Here is a 19,198-nt window from a genome sequence, read left to right as displayed (position 1 = left end):
AAAATGAATTCTAGTGCACATGCTGTTTTGGAGAATAGGGCCATTGCCTGGAAGTTTTCCAACATTATGTTTCAATTGCACTTCACATATTAAAAGTATTTTGCAAGCCTTCGGGCAGGCACGGCCAAACTTGGCCCTCCAGGTGTTTTGGGACTACAATTCCCATCATCCCTGACCACTGGTCCTGTTAGCTAGGGATTATGGGAGTTGTAGTCCCAAAACAGCTGAATGGCCAAGTTTGGCCATGCCTGCCTTGGGCTTTAATCCAGTCTTGGGTTCAATTTTTCCACTTATTCAAACTTCATGCATTTGGGGAAAGTGCTTCCACGTCATACGCATAAGAGGCAGTGTCACCCTCAATTTCAGGGGGTCATCACCCTTGGGTCCCTTTGCCCAAGGAACCAGGTGGAGGTGTTTGGATTCCACCCATTATCTCTCTTGATGATAGCAGCTCTTCTGGTAAAAAGTGCCTTTGGAGACTAATTGCATAGATAGTAAGGAAGAGTTGCTACTCCGGTGAATAATAAATGTGTGTTTATAGGAAGCCTGGTGCATACAAAATGGCAGATTTCGTGTTTACTGTGAGCCAATGAATAGTGCTGGATAGTAGCCTTTGAAAACAGTTGTTTATTTTGCTTCAAAGCCTTAGGGAGCTATTGTGTACAAGAATTATGAGAAGGAATGAAATCAAAACACTGCATGGGAAAGTATATCATGTTCACAAATCGTTCAGATTTTTCAGGTCGTGGGGCCGAAACAAGCTGCTTAAACTTATTGATTAAGCATCATTGGCATACTTTGATCCATGTCTCCGCCCTATTGATGAAGATTGTAAGAAATTAGGATTTGCAGATCGCAGTGCCTGCCACTGAGGAAGAGAAGAATAAAGGAAAAGGAGATCAAGAACCAGAAGACAAGATAGCTGAATATAGATTAGCAACACAGCACATGTTTCAATATTTGGACTTGGAAACAAGGTGGTTCTTGCACTATATGTTTTAGGCAGTCTGCAGATCCTAATACTTGTTAGTGCAGCTTTGCAAATACCTATAGGATATGAGCCCACATATTCCTCAGTAGGAGGTTGTGGCCTAAAAGAAATAGAAGTTTTCCAGGTCCAAGACGATGTTTTGTTGCAGCAGTGACATCCCCCACAAAATCGAAACAACTACACTCTAAGAAGCTTAACAACTTTGGGTGATCTCTGCAGGAAAAGCTCAACAACTCAAGGGCAATCCCCCCCCCCAAAAAAAGCTTAAGAACTCAAGAAATATTGACTTTTTAATTTTTCCTTCAAAAAAAAATAAAAATAAGAATAGGGGTTGTCTTATACATGGAGGCATCTTATACACAGAAAAATATGGTAACTTTTGCAACAGTTACTGTATTTTTTGCTCTATAAGACTCACTTTTCCCCTCCTAAAAAGTAAGGGGAAATGTGTGTGCGTCTTATGGAGCGAATGCAGGCTGCGCATCTATCACAGAAGCCAGAACAGCAAGAGGGATTGCTGCTTTCACTGCGCAGCGATCCCTCTTGCTGTTCTGGCTTCTGAGATTCAGAATAATTTTTTTCTTGTTTTCCTCCTCCAAAAACTAGGTGCGTCTTGTGGTCTGGTGCGTCTTATAGAGCGAAAAATACGGTATGTGGCTGTTCTTTGAATACAGAGCCAGAGGTTTGGAGAGAAAAGGAAATTAATCTAGAACAAATTTAGATAGAAGACAAAGTGAGGGAAGATGTATTTTCTATTGAAAGTGCAGAGAAAACAAGAAATAGTGGGTACCGGTGGAGGGAGGAAAATAGAGTGCCTGAAAATTTTGAGAAGTATATTCTCAATTTAGTCTTAAGACGCACCATCTGAGGAGAGCCCTTGGCTGGTATGTAGACTCAGGATCCCAGCTCTTGTCTTTACAGGTAGACTAGTTTGGATGAGGTATGCTTATTGATACTTGAAAATGGTAGATCTTAACTAAGGCCTGGTTATTGATTTTGACATGTTAAATTTTAATCTATAATGTGGTTTTCGTGCTTAGTTGAGCCAGTTCTAGATTTGATGAGGTATTTGTGGATACCTTGCCACTCTTCAGTTGTATTCTTTATCATAAGATAGTACAATAACTGATGGTTTCTGTAGCTAGTCATATAAAACATTTAATAGAACAACATGCTTAAGATTCACAAATGTGTTAAATAGTTTTTTGCCTATACAGTTCTGTTGTTAACCACAAAATATGAATAGTTAGTACCGTTGGTTTGCTAAATGGGCTTCCCTTTTCTCACTTATGTATTTTTCATGGTAGTTTGACAGGGATCCTTCATTATTTTACTTTGCAGAGGCCTTCATGCCTTTTACTTCATGTTGTTAGATCAGATGGTGTTGGTGCTGTGCTGGCCACAGAAAGTAAGAATTCCGTAATTTCTTGTGGTATTTAATGGACTTACAAATGGCATCCGTCAGATCGCCTAGGGCAGGGGTGCACAAACTTTTTTCAAAGAGGGCCAGATTTGATGAAGTAAACATGCATGAGGGCTGACCAAAGTTGTTGAGGTTTTAGGATTAAACTGTCACAGGGGCCGGATAAAACCAGCCAGGGGGGGCACATTAGGACCCCAAAACGGACTTTGGACATGCCTGGCCTAGGGAGATTTAAAATTACATACTTGATGTACGGATAGATTCGTGTGCATGCAGTCTCCAGGCTGTTGCCCTTGTGTTTCCCCCCAAGTTGTGTTGTGCTTTCATGATTGATCATACAGATTTCTCCCTCCTTGCCTTAAAGGTAAAAGTAAAGGGGCCCCTGACCATTAGGTCCAGTCGTGGCCGACTCTGGGGTTGCGGTGCTCATCTCGCTTTATTGGCCGAGGGAGCCGGCGTACAGCTTCCGGGTCATGTGGCCAGTATGACTAAGCCGCTTCTGGCGAACCAGAGCAGCGCACGGAAACGCTGTTTACCTTCCCGCCGGAGCGGTACCTATTTATCTACTTGCACTGGTGTGCTTTCGAACTGCTAGGTTGGCAGGAGCTGGGCCTGAACAACGGGAGCTCACCCCGTGGCAGGGATTCAAACCGCCGACCTTCTGATCGGCAAGCCCTAGGCTCTGTGGTTTAACCCACACATCGCCACCCGTGCCCTTTTGCCTTAAAGGGCCATGCGCTAAAATGCTGAAGGGAGTCAGAAAGCCTCACAGTGGCAGCAATATGGTACCTGCCTTGGGATTTCTTCCTTCCAGTCGTGGAGCTTATATCTCTAAGTGTGGGGAATGTGTCTTGTTCCCATTTAGCAGGCACTCTTTGCGGAGCAGTATGGTCCATTTAGGGAAAGTAAACCTCTGCATTCATCCAGACCATGTACTGCCCTTGCGCTGGACATGTGCATGGTGGGATTGGTTACTTTCCTCATGGTGACTGGGAGCCAGAAGCTCCTCGTATCTTAGAAAGGGAGGTGTCAGCCATATTTGCAATCAGTATGGTGTCTTGTCCAATGTAGAAGCCCCATTCAGCAGAATTCATGTGGGGTGTGTGGGGCATTGAGTTTGGGGGTAGAGAAATGTACTTGGAAGTGGAGGAAAGGAGGCAAAGCTAGGGTCATTGGAGGAAGAGGGGCAGGCAGTCAAGGAATTCAGGGCTTACGGCTCCAAATAATTGCTTGCAAGACTGACATTTAAATTTGTACTTTATGCCTTAAAATACTGTACATAACAGAGCATGTTTGACATTTCAATTAATTACAGTATAAATGTGTGTGTGTGTGTGTGTGTGCGCGCGCGCTGCACTTCACTATTCCCAAGCTATTCCCAAGCTATTCTGCCATCCAAATGAGAAATAATATCTTGTACAGTCATACGTCGGGTTGAAGTAGCTTTGGGATGAATATTTTCGGGTTGTGCTCCACAGCTACCCGGAAGTAACGGAGCATGTTACTTCCGGGTTTCGCCGCTTGCGCATGCGCAGATGCTCAAAATGACGGCATGCGCAGAAGCGGCGAAACGCGACACGCACATACGTGCAGTCGCGTGTTACGTTCGCTTCAGGATGTGAATGGGGCTCCGGAACGGATCGCGTTCGCATCCAGGAGTAACACACTATTTCTGAGGGTGTTTTTTTTCAGCTTACTTCCAATTTCGTGTGATGCCTCCCTCCCTCCTATTTTTTCCTCTTTCCATCAGCTCCCTAACTGGTGCCACTACCTTAGTACAACCCTTTATTTTATTTGTTACATTTAGGTTTTTCATCTAGTCAACGTACTGTGGCCAAAAGCTCTCTACAGACTGTTTTCTTCTGCCACCTTCTCTCTTCTTTCGTGTGACCAGGTTCACAGTTCTGTATGAAAACAGAGAGATTTCTTTTTTTACAGTAGATCGTGTCCACATTAAAATAAATTTAGATTAATACAGTTTGAAAGTTGCACTAGTAGAACTATTCTGTGAACCTCTGATGTTCTTCAGTTATTAGCTGCTAATGTTATTACTTGACTATGACACTCTTCACAGCATTCAAAAATGTTCACTCTTCGCAAATGAATTGAAACTTAAATTTATTCTAGAGGCTGTTTTTAGGGAACATTGTATTTGCTTAGGTACATAGTAACACGTTTCCTCAGATACAGTGGAGCACGGATAATTATTTTTCCTAAAAATGAGTAACTAGATGAAATGGAGAGGTGCTCTCCAACCATATGATATGAATATCCTTAGACCTTAGCAGTTCCCCTCCCCACATCAGTTGTGTTCTTCGGAAAGGTGCTTCCTTTTGAATGAACAAACAGCTAGTTTTATAACCAATCTCATTTCCACTGTCTTCTGTGTTACTGTAATTGAACCTTCCTTGTTGTCCTTAAAAGCTTACCTAGTCCAGGCAAAGCCATGATTACAAACAAAACAGAGCAATCATGAATATCTCAGTAAAACATAAACTTGTATTTAGACAGTCTTTTAAATAAGCATAAATTAGTGCATTGTAGCCATAATTCTTTAGGCTGCGGAAATGTATAATTGCCTTATTTACTCTCAACATGGAATAAACGCCCAGTCTTTCTAACTGGTTTTGCCTGATTCTTTTATTCTCTCTAGCCTGCAGTCATACAGTATACCAGGGCAGCCCAACTTTTCATACCAAGTGGGCCGCAAGAGTACTTGGGACATGGAACTTGCAGGCCGCACACTGCCTTGTCTTGGGTGTGTGTGTGTGGAGGAGAGCAAGCTCAAAAATTGATGCCCATCCCCACTAAGCCCTCAGGCTGCCTTCCCAAAACTGGTTAAGCAAGGTGTTGGGCTTTCGGTAGGAGGCATGATGCTCCTGCAGGGTCCTAGAGCTTTCCCATCTCCTTCCCAAAGCTGGGAAAGCACCAGCTAGGCTTTGGGAAGGGTGTGGGAGACTCGTATGAGCCCTCCAGAACCCCCACACCTTTCTCAAAGCACAGAGCCTAACTTGCCTGGTTTTGGGAAGGCAATGCGAAGGCTGTGAGGGTGGGGTGGGTCAAATGTTACTGAGGGCTGCCAAAAAATGGCCTCAAGGGATGTGCGTTAGACCACTTTTCAGTATACTAAGTCGTGATATCTTAAAAAGCAGAGACATCACCTTGCCAACAAAGTTCTGTATAGTTAAAGCTATGGTTTTCCCAGTAGTGATGTATGGAAGTGAGAGCTCGACCATAAAGAAGGCTGATCGCCGAAGAATTGATGTTTTTGAATTATGGTGCTGGAGGAGACTCTTGAGAGTCCCGTGGACTGCAAGAAGATCAAACCTGTCCATTCTTAAGGAAATCAGCCCTGAGTGCTCGCTGGAAGGGCAGATCCTGAAGCTGAGGCTCCAATACTTTGGCCACCTCATAAGAAGAGAAGACTCCCAGATGTTGGAAAGATGGAGGGCACAAGGAGAAGGGGACGACAGAGGACGAGATGGTTGGACAGTGTTCTCGAAGCTACCAGCATGAGTTTGTCCAAACTGCGGGAGGCAGTGGAAGACAGAAGTGCCTGGCGTGCTCTGGTCCATGGGGTCACAAAGAGTCGGATATGACTAAACGACTAAACAACAACAAAAAGTCTTGATAATTCCATTATGAACACACAGAACTAGTCAGATAACTCAGTAAAGCACTGTGATCTTTGGCTGAAGGAACTCCTATGCCTCCCCATTCCTGCTGTTCATAGGAACACTGCAGAATGTCAGAGTAATGCCTAGCATCCATTAGTTCCAGGGCTTGGCTAGCACATTTTAATTGTTGCCTCTCAAAATCCTGATTTATTTATTTTTAATTTTCCTCCCATAGATAATCAACCCTCTCTTGAGCCAGAGGCTGCTGTGCTTCAAGCCAGTGGTTCTCAAAGGGTGTGGCAGGAGAGGATGGCAAGTGTGGTGGGAAGATTCAAGGAAAATCAGAGAAACTTTAAACATTTCAGTACAGTATGGTATAGTGTCAAATTAAAATTGTGTGTGTGTGTGTGTGTGTGTGTGTGTACATACACACAACCAGAAACAGTATCCATGCCTCTTCAAGATCATTGCTATAGTTCTCCATGACATATTGTTGTGAACACGGATTTTCAATTCTGACGAATATGAGATTACCTGACAAAAGCAAACTCACACCTCTCATTGAGTTTGTATACCTACTTAAGGTACATATGTAAGAGGCTCGTTTATAATTATATTTTTGGAACGATTTGTGTTCTTATATAGCTGCATTGTTTTATACTTTCTGGATGTTCCATGATCATATTATAAAGTAGTTGTGTTCTTTGTTATAAATCAAGCACTGCTAGGAGTTTTCTTTTTGTTTTCCAATGTATTTCTTATCAATAAAAAAATGAGGTGTGGTGCAAGCAAATTATTATTCTGAAAATGTGACCCATAGAATTTATTTATTTTTTGAGAACCACTGCTTTAAGCACACCTTGATCTCAACATATGGAAACAGAAGGGATCAAAGTAAAAGCCCTGATATGATGAAAAGTTCTTCCAAAGAATTGTGGAGTACTTTCATTTTGCTCTTAATTGATTTCGCTCAGGTATACGCTTCTGGAAAGTCTAGCAAATAAATAATGCACTCTTTTAATTTATTTATTTTATTAAATTTCTATTCCACCCTTCCTCCCAAAGGAAGGAACAGTGTCCTTTTAGATTGCAGTAATAAATGGATGGGTAAATAAAGAATAAAAGTTGCTTTATTTCCATGATTGAGCCGCCTCTTGCAGAATAATTTATTTCTTTTTTGACATAGCTATACACGTAAGCTATATTTGGGCAGACGGGTAAATTTTGAGTGGGTGCCTATAAAGCTGGTTTTCCTAAATAGGCCAATATTTCCCGCAGATTTCTGGTGTTGCAAGAACAGAGCCCACAACTGTTGACGAGAGGAAGAAATGTGTTGGGGAATCAACCACAACTCCATTTGGGACTGTGATTCTGGTTTGGCTTTAAGGAACCCTCTTATGGCCAAATTACTAAGATGCCAGTCTTGTTTCATCAAGCATGCTTAACCTAGTTGTTGTTATTTTGACGAAAAAGCAGCTACAGTGTTACCTTGGGTTAAGAACTTAATTTGTTCCGGAGGTCCGTTCTTAACCTGAAACTGTTCTTAACCTGAAGCACCACTTTAGCTAATGGGTCCTCCCGCTGCCGCCACGCGATTTCTGTTCTCACCCTGAAGCAAAGTTCTTAACCCAGGGTACTATTTCTGGGTTAGTAGAGTCTGTAACCTGAAGCATCTGTAACCTGAAGTGTCTGTAACCCAAGGTATAGGGTTCAAATTAGGCCTCTCACCAGTTTTCTGCTGAAGCCTCCGTCCTTCCTAACCCGACTTCTTTTTGCCCCGAAAGGTGTTGTTTTACATTAAACCATACTCTTAGGGAGCAAAAACAGCCAGGAAGGAGTGGTTTTCATTAGAAAACCAACAGGGGACCCCAGTCAGGAGCATGTTCTGGGTTGCAGCCCTGCGGCTGTTTTTTCTCCAGAAAGGTTAAAAGCATCTTTTCTGTCCAAGCTGAGAACCTTTATATTCAACTTGAGTGTTGTTGTTTTTTTTCAAATCTGAGTGTCCCAGTTTATGACTCATGTTTCATTGTACTGTATATCTGCCAGAAAGTACCAATTTTGATGCAGCTTTTGTTGTTTTGTATTTTCAATGTTGTGGTTTGTTTATTTTGTGAGTCATTCGAAGAACATGTGCTGTTGGGTCACTGTACAAATGTAGACAATAAATAATACCTACAATAAAAAATACCTACGGGACTGCCTCACCTGGTATGCTCCGCGGCGGACCTTAAGGTCCACAAATGACAACATTCTGGAGGTCCCAGGTCGCAAGGTGGTTAGATTGGTCTCAACTAGGGCCAGGGCCTTTTCAGTACTGGCCCCAACTTGGTGGAACACAAGAGACTAGGGCCCTTCGGGACTTGACATCTTTCCGCAGGGCCTGCAAGACAGAGCTGTTCCACCTGGCCTTTGGCTTGGACTCAGTCTACCCCTTATGTTTCCCTCCCCTTATGGTCTTCATTTATTGGCTATTTTAAACGAGGCTGCATTTTAAATTGCATTTTAACCTGTATTTTAAATAGTTTTTTTGTTCCCCTCCTCTCTTTCCCCCATATTATGTTTTTACTGTGATTTTATTGGTGTTAGCCACCCTGAGCCCGGCTCTGGCCGGGGAGGGCGGGGTATAAATAAAAATTATTATTATTATTAGCATGATTGTTTTAAGCACATGACTAACTTCACATGTAGTTTGACCCTTAAAGGTAAAGGTAAAGGGACCCCAGACCATTAGGTCCAGTCATGACCGACTCTGGGGTTGTGGCGCTCATCTCGCTTTATTGGCCGAGGGAGCCGGCGTACAGCTTCCGGGTCATGTGGCCAGCATGACTAAGCCGCTTCTGGCGAACCAGAGCAGTGCACGGAAATGCCGTTTACCTTCCCGCCGGAGTGGTACCTATTTATCTACTTGCACTTTGACGTGCTTTTGAACTGCTAGGTGGACAGGAGCTGGGTCCGAGCAACGGGAGCTCACCCCGTCGCGGGGATTCGAACCGCCGACCTTCTGATCGGCAAGTCCTAGGCTCTGTGGTTTAACCCACAGCGCCACCCACGTCCCACAGTTTGACCCTTAGCACCCTGCTATTTCCTCTCCATCATTGGTCTGCTGCTCTGCAATAATGCATTATGAGGTCTCATAGCCAATGGTTGGGAGGAGATCTTTGGCAAAGTAGTGCCTGGGAAGGAGATCTGGGAGAGAAGAATCTGGCTTTGGGACAGTGTTGTTATGCAAGGCACAACAGATTCCTGCCCACGCAGCAGGATTTCTACTTCTCCTCCTCTCCCCTACAGCCCCCGCTGCCACATGCCCCCAGAATCAGCTCCTTGAGAGAAGATGTGGGTGGTGGTGCAGATGGCTTCGCCGGTGAGGAGTAGATAGAGAAATCCTGCTTCATGAGTTAGAACTGCAGTTGTTGTCATCCATCTGTGGTGTAGTGTGGTGTAGTGGTTAAGAGTGGTAGTCTCGTAATCTGGGGAACCGGGTTCGCGTCTCCGCTCCTCCACATGCAGCTGCTGGGTGACCTTGGGCCAGTCACGCTTCTTTGAAGTCTCTCAGCCCCACTCACCTCACAGAGTGTTGTGGGGGAGGAAGGGAAAGGAGAATGTTAGCCGCTTTGAGACTCCTTAAAGGGAGTGAAAGGCGGGATATCAAATCCAAACTCTTCTTCTTCTTCTTCTTGAAATATAATGGAGTGCACCTCTGGGTGTGAAGTCAAAACCGCTCTGTTAGCAGCACCGGTGTATAGTGTTGGATGCAACTCACAGTTGCATTTATCTTCTTGCTTGAAATATGCATAGGTTGAAGAATCTGATATGTAGGAAGGAAGTAGTACTATATAGACAAAGGCTCAGAGTTCAATAACTTTATTATAGGTTCGAAGTTTTTTTAAAAGACCTTTGTTTTCCTACAAGGAAGTGTGTCGCTTAACATTTTTTTCATTATTCTCGGATGAGAAACTGATGTCTGAAATGGACTGTTTTCACTAAAAAACCAAATGAGTAGTGATCAAAGAAATTCCATTTCTCTTACTTTCTTACTCTTTACTAAAACACGAGGCCTGCAACTTATGTGGGGGTTCCATTTTGGGGGTTGCGCCTAAAGCCAAAACTGCATATTGTCAAAACACATTGGGATCTGTGGTGGGTGGGTTTGCCAAATTCATTTCCCCCGGAACCCCACCTCCTGTCTGGCCCCTTTTTAATTTTTGGCCACATGCAGATTGCTAAATGCACACAAATTAAATGTAAGTTGCAGACTTACTTTATATATCAGTACATGGCGAATCTACATAGCTGGGTATCAGTATGTAGAAACACAACTATTGCATGTATCTTATAACTATGAGTAGGATTGTATAGTGTTCTGATTTTGCTTTCTGAAATTGGTGTAAAATTTTCATAATAATGCAGAAGAAAATTCAGTTTAGATGTCTATTTAGTTTATATGTGTATTCTTTTCCTAGAACACATCAGTAATGGAGGATCAGAATGAAGATGAGTCTCCAAAGAAAAACACACTGTGGCAGGTAGGCCTCTCTACTTTTCTTTAAAATGCAGCAAATTGATGTCACCTTTCTCTTCTTTCTCTTTTATTATTGTTTTGGGATTATTACCTTTGGCATTTCCCCAGCCATAGTGTCTTCAGATGCTATTGGTATGCTTTTAAGTTTGGCATATGCAAGAGCTACCAGACAAAATTCAGGGCTATATCTCCATTCCAGGAATGCCTCATGTTGTGAACCACTCTGAGGTCTACAGGTATAGGGCGGTATACGAATATAACAACAACAGCAGCAGCAGCAACAACAACAACAACAACTTGAAGTTATGGCTTGGATATACCGTATTTTTCTGTCTATAAGACGCCCCCATGTATAAGACACCCCCTATTTTGGGGGACTCCGATTTAAGAAAATGGGGGGAGATGGCCCCCATGAATAAGACGCCCCCAAATTTTGGACATTATTTTTTCGGAGGGGGGGGGGCTAGTCTTATATACATAAAAATACGGTAATTCAACTTTTGGGTTTCTTGGTGGTCTACAACAGGGTGGCAGTTACAGAAACGCAGATGAATAATATAATTACTTTTAAGTTTCATCTTCACTTTTGGAAGGGTTTGCTCCTGGAGCTTTTAATAATCACAGCATCACTTCTCTGTTGGCCAAAATCCTTATTTTCTTTGCTTTGGGCTCCCTAATCTCAAATGGCACTTTACTCAGCTACAAATGCAGCCGTTTTGGAAGTGGGGTTCATTCAACATGCCACTGTCACTTGGCATTTATCATTGGGTGATCTTGAAGGGGTGTAGTGGTTGTGTGACTCTAGCTGTTCTGGCTATAAGATGGAAAGCGGAACAGCGCAGAACCTGCAGAGCTATAGCAACTACACTTTTAACACATCACCCTAACTCATTAAGGCTCAAAGGTCTTGGGTTGTATGCAACACCACACAAGCACTGTTCCCCTTGTGCAACAGACCTTTCCCTTCCTCCCCCTTTATGCAGATTTTGGAGTGTGCTCAGGGGGGTTCCAGAGGAGAAAGAAGTTCTGTTGTGCAGAACTGGAATGGTTGTGTTGGATACAACTCAGAGTTGCAAACTGATGGATTGTAGAATATTGCTGTGTGGTTATGGAAAAATGGCAGGCTCAGTTTGCCACTTGGTTATCCACGCATGCCCTGCATGTATATCAGGAACTGCTACTCATTCTAGGCAAATATAAATTGCAAGGATGTAATAATAAAAATAATAATAAAAATAAAAAAAATTATTTATATCCCGCCCTCCCCAGCCGAAGCCGGGCTCAGGGTGGCTAACAACAATAAAACAGTACAAATGTACAGCACAAACAACACTCTAAAATCATTCATTATAAAATTAATTAAATTCAAGCCACTGGCCACCATTGGGCCAGAGCTCTGCGAAGATTGCCAAGGGAGGGAGTCAGGCTGTGCCCTGGCCAAAGGCCTGGCGGAACAGCTCTGTCTTGCAGGCCCTGCGGAAAGATGTCAAGTCCCGCAGGGCCCTAGTCTCTTGTGAAAGAATGTTCCACCAGATCGGAGCCACAGCCGAAAAAGCCATGGCTCTAGTTGAGGCCAGCCTAACTTCTCTGTGGCCTGGGACCTTCAAGATGTTTTTATTATGTGTTTCTCCTAATAATAATACTTTTTTAACAACCCCTTAATAAGGGGTCAAGGAACAGTTGTAAGGTTCATATTTATAAGTTTTAAGAGGTTTTTTCTGAGCTCTGAGGTGGACTGTCACTGTTCTTGCTTGATGTCTGAGGCCCCTGTGGGCTATCGCCAAAGTTCAACAGTCAATGGGCTTTGTCTAGTGCCTTTCTGCATGGTACTGTGAATTAATCTTTTCCTCTGTGGATCATGAATTTCGGATTCCTCGTTCACAAATTCTGGGCGTCCGTTTTGCCTTTTGCAGTCACTAGGTGGTGCTGTGAGTGCAATGATTGAGATTCTCATCAGAGATTAGGAAATTAGCTGACATGCTTGCTTTTAGTAGCCTAGGATTAATAACTGTGGAAATTACCCTAACAGCTCTCCTGTCTTTGCTGAATCTTATTTTATTTTGTGGACAACTTGTAGAGATTAGAACATTTTTCACAGAATACAGTCTAGTTAGAATAGGTGCCTGGCTTGATGCAGTTTCCAGATGCACTCAGATATTTGATTTGGTAGCTGACCCAGTTTGTTCAGGTTGGCTTTACGTGAAACCACACTCGTTATGTCAGACTGCAGCTCTTGCAACAGTTTCAGCTTATGAAATTGGATCAAGCTGTTGTGAAAACTCTTGTGCCTTGTTCATGCTGTACATCTTAAAGGCAGCAAGCTTATCTGTATCTAGCCACTTAACTAGCTAGTTTGTCTTTATCACTGTGTATATGTACGTCAATCAAAAGTATTGTTTGTTCAAGAAACTGATCATAAACAACTGCTGGAATAATGTGCACAACTTATTCCTTTATGGGGCAGGGGGGAGATCAACGGACAGCAATTCAGATGCTGAAATCCATAATAGTACCCACATAGAAATGAAATGTCAAAAGAATGTACCAAATGTGTGCAGACTAATGTTTGATGGGAAAATTCTGGTCCAGAGTGCAAAAAAGGTGCTCCAGTAGCTATTTTGTTTTTGATTGATTGATTGATTGTTGTTGTTGTTGGTTATATCTAACCCTTTCCCCCAAACGTAGAATTTGAAATGCTGATATGGTTTAATTTTGTGTTCTTAAAAAACAGATAAGCAATGGAACTTCATCTGTGATAGTCTCAAGGAAACGACCATCTGAAGGAAACTACGAAAAGGAAAAAGACTTGTGTATTAAATATTTTGACCAGTGGTCTGAATCGGATCAGGTTGAATTTGTGGAACACCTTATTTCACGAATGTGTCATTATCAGCATGGACATATTAATTCTTACCTAAAGCCTATGTTGCAAAGGGATTTCATCACTGCTTTACCAGGTAAGCTGCATCACATTTAAAAGAAGGAATGTACAAAATGGGTGTGTGCTATGATCTAATATCATTTCTTCCTAATGGAGTCAGTACGGTGCATATTTAAAAAAACAGTCAGCTATGTCTGAATAATTGCAGTGGCCACTGGATGCCAGTATTGTTCCATCTAAACATAGAATATGCCTTGTTTGTCTTTAAATGGGATTTTATCTGCAGTGCAAACTGTATTTTAAACTTCTCAAACTTACATGCAAGACTTGTGCTGCATTTTTCAATGCTGTGTTTCCTAGCTACTGTTAGAAACTGTCTCAGAGGTAAAACAAGGTCCATACTTTTTCAACTAACCTAGTTATTTTGGTTTTTGTGTACCAGGTGCATTGTATTAAAACGAGCCTAGTAGCTTTTCTTTTTAAAAGTTTTGTTTCAAAACTGGATGGGTAGTTTAAGAAACTGATTCATACACTTTTTCGTTATGAGACTCAATATTATTGTGCTAGATGTAATACCTCATTGATCCTAGACAGATAAGTCCACTGAAGTTGTTGTGACTTCCTTTGACAGCCCTCAGGACTTGGATTGTAATTAGTTTTAGACTTATTTATGCTGATACGGGTCTTCCTATTCCCCAACATATTGATTAGATATATTCACTGTTTTGTGCCTAGTATAATATTGATATGGATGTCTTAGAATATTATAAAACCCTAGATAAATAGAGAGCAAGGAATGGACAGCTGCAGTAATGCCTGGCTTCCTTTTGTAAACCTGAAGACTTTTATGACCATTGTGCAATGAGTGCATTAAATTAACTTTCCTGCAGTTCTGGTATCTGAGCATACTGTCTGTTTCTATCCTTCTCAGGGAGCTCAAAGCAGTGTACTTAAGGTGCCCAGGCAATCCTCTCATCCCAGACATGGGCCAGAGGCACTCCTAAATGACATATGAGTAATGATTCCTGTGAGTTTTGCCCACACATCCCAGCTAGTTGGAAACTGTAATACAAAACAGGCATGAGAAACTGGCTGTGTATCTCACGGCCTTGACTCATGAGGAAGGACCCCGTAACCTAGAGGGATGCTATAGGACAGAGAGCTTTTTATGGAATGGGGAGAAGAGTGGGATTTGGGGAGATGTTACTGTTGCACCAAAAGCCTGAGGATCTGTCTTTGAACCTGTAATGGGTCGCAAAACTCTCTATGGCAGGCACGTCCAAAGTCTATTTTGGGGGTCTAGTCCAGCCCACTGGTCGGTTTAATCTGGCCCCAGTGGCAGTTATCCTAAAAAAACCTCAACAACTTCAATCCTCAAAAAAGGTCAACAACTTTGGTCAGCCCTCACGGCCCTTCACTTCATCAAATCTGGCCCTCTTTGAAAAAAGTTTGGACACCACTGCTCTATGGCATGGAATAAGTGAAAAGGATAAGTGCTGCATGGGCTGCTGTCTGAGAGTGGCAGGTTGATGCAGCAAGCAAGCAAGTTCTGAATCTAAAAACAAGCAGAAGGTCAAAGCTGTATAAATTGGTAAGCGGTTCGACTCATCAGTATTAGGCTCACCAGACAGGTAATTTTTTTCTTTTTAAAGGTAGCCTTATGGTTGGCAACGGGCTGGCATACTTTAGTTGAGTCTGCAGAAACTCTCTATGTGACCTTGAGGCTTTGCTTTGTTCACCCGAAACCTCTGCATGCCTTTCTCAAAATTGTAGGGGCTATTATTTACCTACAGAGATGTTGTAAAGAGAAAGAGCGAATATAAAAATGTTTCCTTATACAATGGCATGTGTCCTCCAGTGGCATCCTGAGAGATCTATTTCTAGTATATCTTTCTAAAGCATTTAGTCAAGCACAGGTCTGTAGGAGTGATAATGGGCTTACCTGAAGAAATGAATTTTTGGACCTTTCCTCCTTCTCTCTGCTATACATAAGGGTACCTGTTGTTAGCCTCCTTTGTCACTTTCCCCCACTCCTGATTCCATAGTTTTTTCCATGCTCTTTCCATAACCTGGATCTAGCTCGCACCCTAAGCCAGTGCGGTCCAACAAGCAGCCCAGTGGACACATGCGGCCCTCAAGGCCTTTTCTAGCTGCACTCGGCATTTGACACCCTCCCTCCACAGCCCTCATGCTGCCTTCCCAAAGCCAGGCAAGCGAGACCTGGGCTTTGAGAAGGAGGCAAGAGGGCTCTGACAGGGTCCTATAGCCCCCCCCCATCTCCTTCCCAAAGCCTAGTTGGCACTTTCCCAACTTTGGAAGAAGGTAAAAAAGGTAAAGGACCCCTGACAGTTAAGTCCAGTAGCAGATGACTCTGGGGTTGCGGTGTTCATCTCGCTTTCAGGCCGAGGGAGCCAGCGTTTGTCCGCAGACAGTTTTTCCAGGTCATGTGGCCAGCATGACTAAGCCGCTTCTGGCACAACGGAACACCAAAACCATGCCGTTTACCTTCCTGCCGGAGCGGTACCTATTTATCTACTTGCACTTTTTTAAAGCGTGCTTTCGAACTGCTAGGTTGGCAGGAGCTGGGACCGAGCAACGGGAGCTCAACCCGTCGTGGGGATTTGAACTGCCAACCTTCTGATTGGCAAGCCCAAGAGGCTCAGTGGTTTAGATCACAGCACCACCCACATCCCTTGGGAAGAAGGTGGGAGGGGCTTTTTGCAGGCTAATACGTCTGTGGGCTTATCTACAAAGCTGGCCTATGCCTGTTTCCTGGCTGGATGGGCCTTGCAGATATGGACCATGCCAATTTAGTAGTCCTGAAACCATACGCCTTTTTAAAGCCAGCTGTAATATTTGTTCTCCTTCTGCGCTGTTTTCCACAGTCTTTTGTATGCAAATTTTAGACCATCCATAGCAAAAGGCACTTGGAATTGCTGGAACACCATTGATCTCTGGCGATACTTTACCATCTGACATGTGCCAGCTTTGATTAAATATTAAATGTCTTGATTTCACATTGCAGTATCTAGAATCTTCAGTCATGTGCTTTAGAAAATTTCCATTGCCCATTTGGGGGAGGGAAGATACTAGAATTTAGGATCTTCTAACACCTGCCCATTGGCCTTTCAATATACTTTCTGTAAAGGTTTTGTTTGGTTTATCTTCACTGAGCAATGAAATGCCTGTCGTTTGGGCTGCATGAAACCTTGGTATGTGATACAAATTGTGCTTTCTGTATGAAGAGCAGTTTCCATTTCCTGTGACATGTTTGGTTAGTTTGCAATTGTAAGGATGGTGTTGTAATGCTAGCACTGTGAGCACGCACCAAGTGGCATTGAAAGATTTGTGTTCTGGGGCAATCTTAAAATCTTACAAATCAAGAGGGGGGAAAAGATGTTTGCATAATTTTGATTATGGCACACACATGGCCTTGGCCGATTATCCTGTCAGCTGTTCTGAATTAATCCCATAATTGGCTAATGCCACATTAAAATAAAATGTTCTGAAAAAGATAGTCTTGTATAAACTTAAATAGTGCTCAAGTTGCTCTCGCTTGCTACCATCCATTCTGGATTTTGCACCTGTCCGCATGCAGACAAGATGGAAAATAGTTGTGGTCTCTGGCTTCCTTTGAGTGGAAAAAGTGATAATTATGATATGAACTTTCAAAAAATGGTGGTAAAATGTTTAGTTTGCATAGTCTGTTCTTGTCAAGTTAGTTTGTGGTTAGCATTGAAGGCGTATGCTTCAAATGAAGCAAGATGTATTGTCATGCTGTGAATAAGATGTTGTTGAAATAGAGCCTGGAATTGACCCTGCAGGTGTTGTGTTTAGATAGCCTCAACTTTTCTTACTGCTGGGTTATATTTTCTTGAAAGTTTCGCTGCAGTGTACTTTTTCATAGAACATCAGACAGAAACAATGTCTTGTGGAGAAGGAGTGCTGCAGCCTGAATAACTGTACCATTTTGCATTTTTAGCTGTTCTCCACTGCTTAGTTTGTTCTATGAAAAGGCAGTTTGCAACAGTCTCTCTTAGCACCTAGCAGGCTTGGATTGGAAAGACCATTTTGTTCATTGAGTTAGCTCTTTGCCCTTGAGTCCCTGAGAAAGCATTATGTGACCCAAGTGTACCTTTTGTTGTACACCAGGGTGTAAGTTAATGGTTTGAGATATCTGCCACTAGGCAGTTCTTTCCTTTACCATAGTAGATGATTGTGTTGGACTCCAGATTCCCATTGGCCATAGCCAGCATTCCCAATGGGTAGGGGTAATGGAAGTTGGAGTCCCAACAACAGCTGGATGGCTATAGGTTACCCAACCCTCGCTTTATAACCAGAACGGTGTTAGAAATTCACCAGGCATATTTTGCACCTGGCTATCAACCACTTAAGGGACGCGGGTGGCGCTGTGGGTTAAACCACAGAGCCTAGGACTTGCCGATCAGAAGGTCGGCAGTTCGAATCCCCGCGGCGGGGTGAGCTCCCGTTGCTCAGTCCCAGCTCCTGCCAACCTAGCAGTTTGAAAGCACATCAAAGTGCAAGTAGATAAATAGGTACCACTCCGGCGGGAAGGTAAACGGCATTTCATTTGCTGCTCTGGTTCGCCAGAAGCGGCTTAGTCATGCTGGCCACATGACCCGGAAGCTGTACGCTGGCTCCCTCGGCCAATAAAGTGAGATGAGTGCCACAACCCCAGAGTCGGTCATGACTGGACGTAATGGTCAGGGGTCCCTTTACCTTTATCAACCACTTGTCATCAAGTGAAGATGTCTGCATGGTACCTGACGTCTCCACCATCTGGACATGCATGCCTGTGGATTCTTGGAGCTTGACTGTTTTCATACACTAGCATCACACCTTGTAGAATTCTGTCTGTGATATTTTATCTGCACGATCAGAATGAATTTGAGGAACCAAAAAGTCGTAGTGAAAAATATGACTCTAGAGCTCTCTGGCCCCAAAATGGCAACTAGACATTCTGTTTTTGATGACTGTAACCCTGGTTTAAGAAGCTATTTGGCACCTAGTTTCTAACACTGAACAAGAAGGATAAAAAAAATCCTTATGTTTAAGGAGCAAAACTGACCTGGGACTATATATAACCTGCAAGTTAACTTTGATGGCTTTCCAGTTATCCTGTTTAGCTTTTATCTGTTTTTGTATTGAGTAGCTTTCAAACAGTGATGGTCTTTTGTGGCCTTAGGAAAGAGTTATTGAGCATATAAGGTAAATCAAGAATTCTAATAAACTAAAGTTAAGTTATATTTTAAGGGGGAAAACCAGTAATTTTAGGTATGGAATACTGTTTTCTGTTTCTATATGTAATACTAAGTATAATATATTAAATATTGTCATAAGCCAGTCATGTCACCAGCAGTGTGTGTTCTTTTTTTAGTAGTACAGCAAACCAGGCACACACGTCTGTGAACACTAATTTCAGTAAAAATACATCCTTTAGTTCTGTTCCACATGGGATAAATCATCCCACTATATCAGTCATCAGGATTTATTTGTTCTGATTGGTTCTTTCCCACATGGGATTGTTCATTAACTTTGGTTTTAAAAACGATTCCCTTAAGATAAAACATGGAGAAGAAGGCAGGAAAGGATATAACTAAAATCTGATCAACAATACTTTATGTGGAGATTTTATAACCGGCTCTTCAATTTCCAAAAGTTCCCAGAGCAGGAGCATCCAAAAAATATCTGTGCAATACTGTGCAATCCAAACCAAACTGACATAATTAAAATCAATACAAATCAA

The 19,198-nt window shown here is 42.7% G+C and overlaps 1 protein-coding gene across 5 annotated transcripts in view; it reads left to right on the top strand.

Moving 5' to 3' along the window:
- FBXW11 (F-box and WD repeat domain containing 11) overlaps nt 1–19,198 on the top strand; it is a 93,672-nt gene that overhangs the window by 47,988 nt on the left and 26,486 nt on the right. For all 5 annotated transcript variants that reach the window (XM_079969896.1, XM_079969894.1, XM_079969892.1 and 2 more), the window contains 2 exons: nt 10,492–10,554; nt 13,282–13,507. In XM_079969896.1, coding sequence (XP_079826022.1) covers nt 10,504–10,554; nt 13,282–13,507 — 277 coding nt within the window. In that variant the 5' untranslated portion in view covers nt 10,492–10,503. The remainder of the gene's footprint in view (nt 1–10,491; nt 10,555–13,281; nt 13,508–19,198) is intronic.

This window comes from Podarcis cretensis, assembly GCF_951804945.1.
Source record: "Podarcis cretensis genome assembly, chromosome: 3".
In the NCBI taxonomy this organism is placed as follows: Eukaryota; Metazoa; Chordata; class Lepidosauria; order Squamata; family Lacertidae; genus Podarcis; species Podarcis cretensis.
The sequence above is the reverse complement of the archived record's forward strand: the minus strand, read 5'-3'. Positions and strand labels throughout refer to the sequence as shown.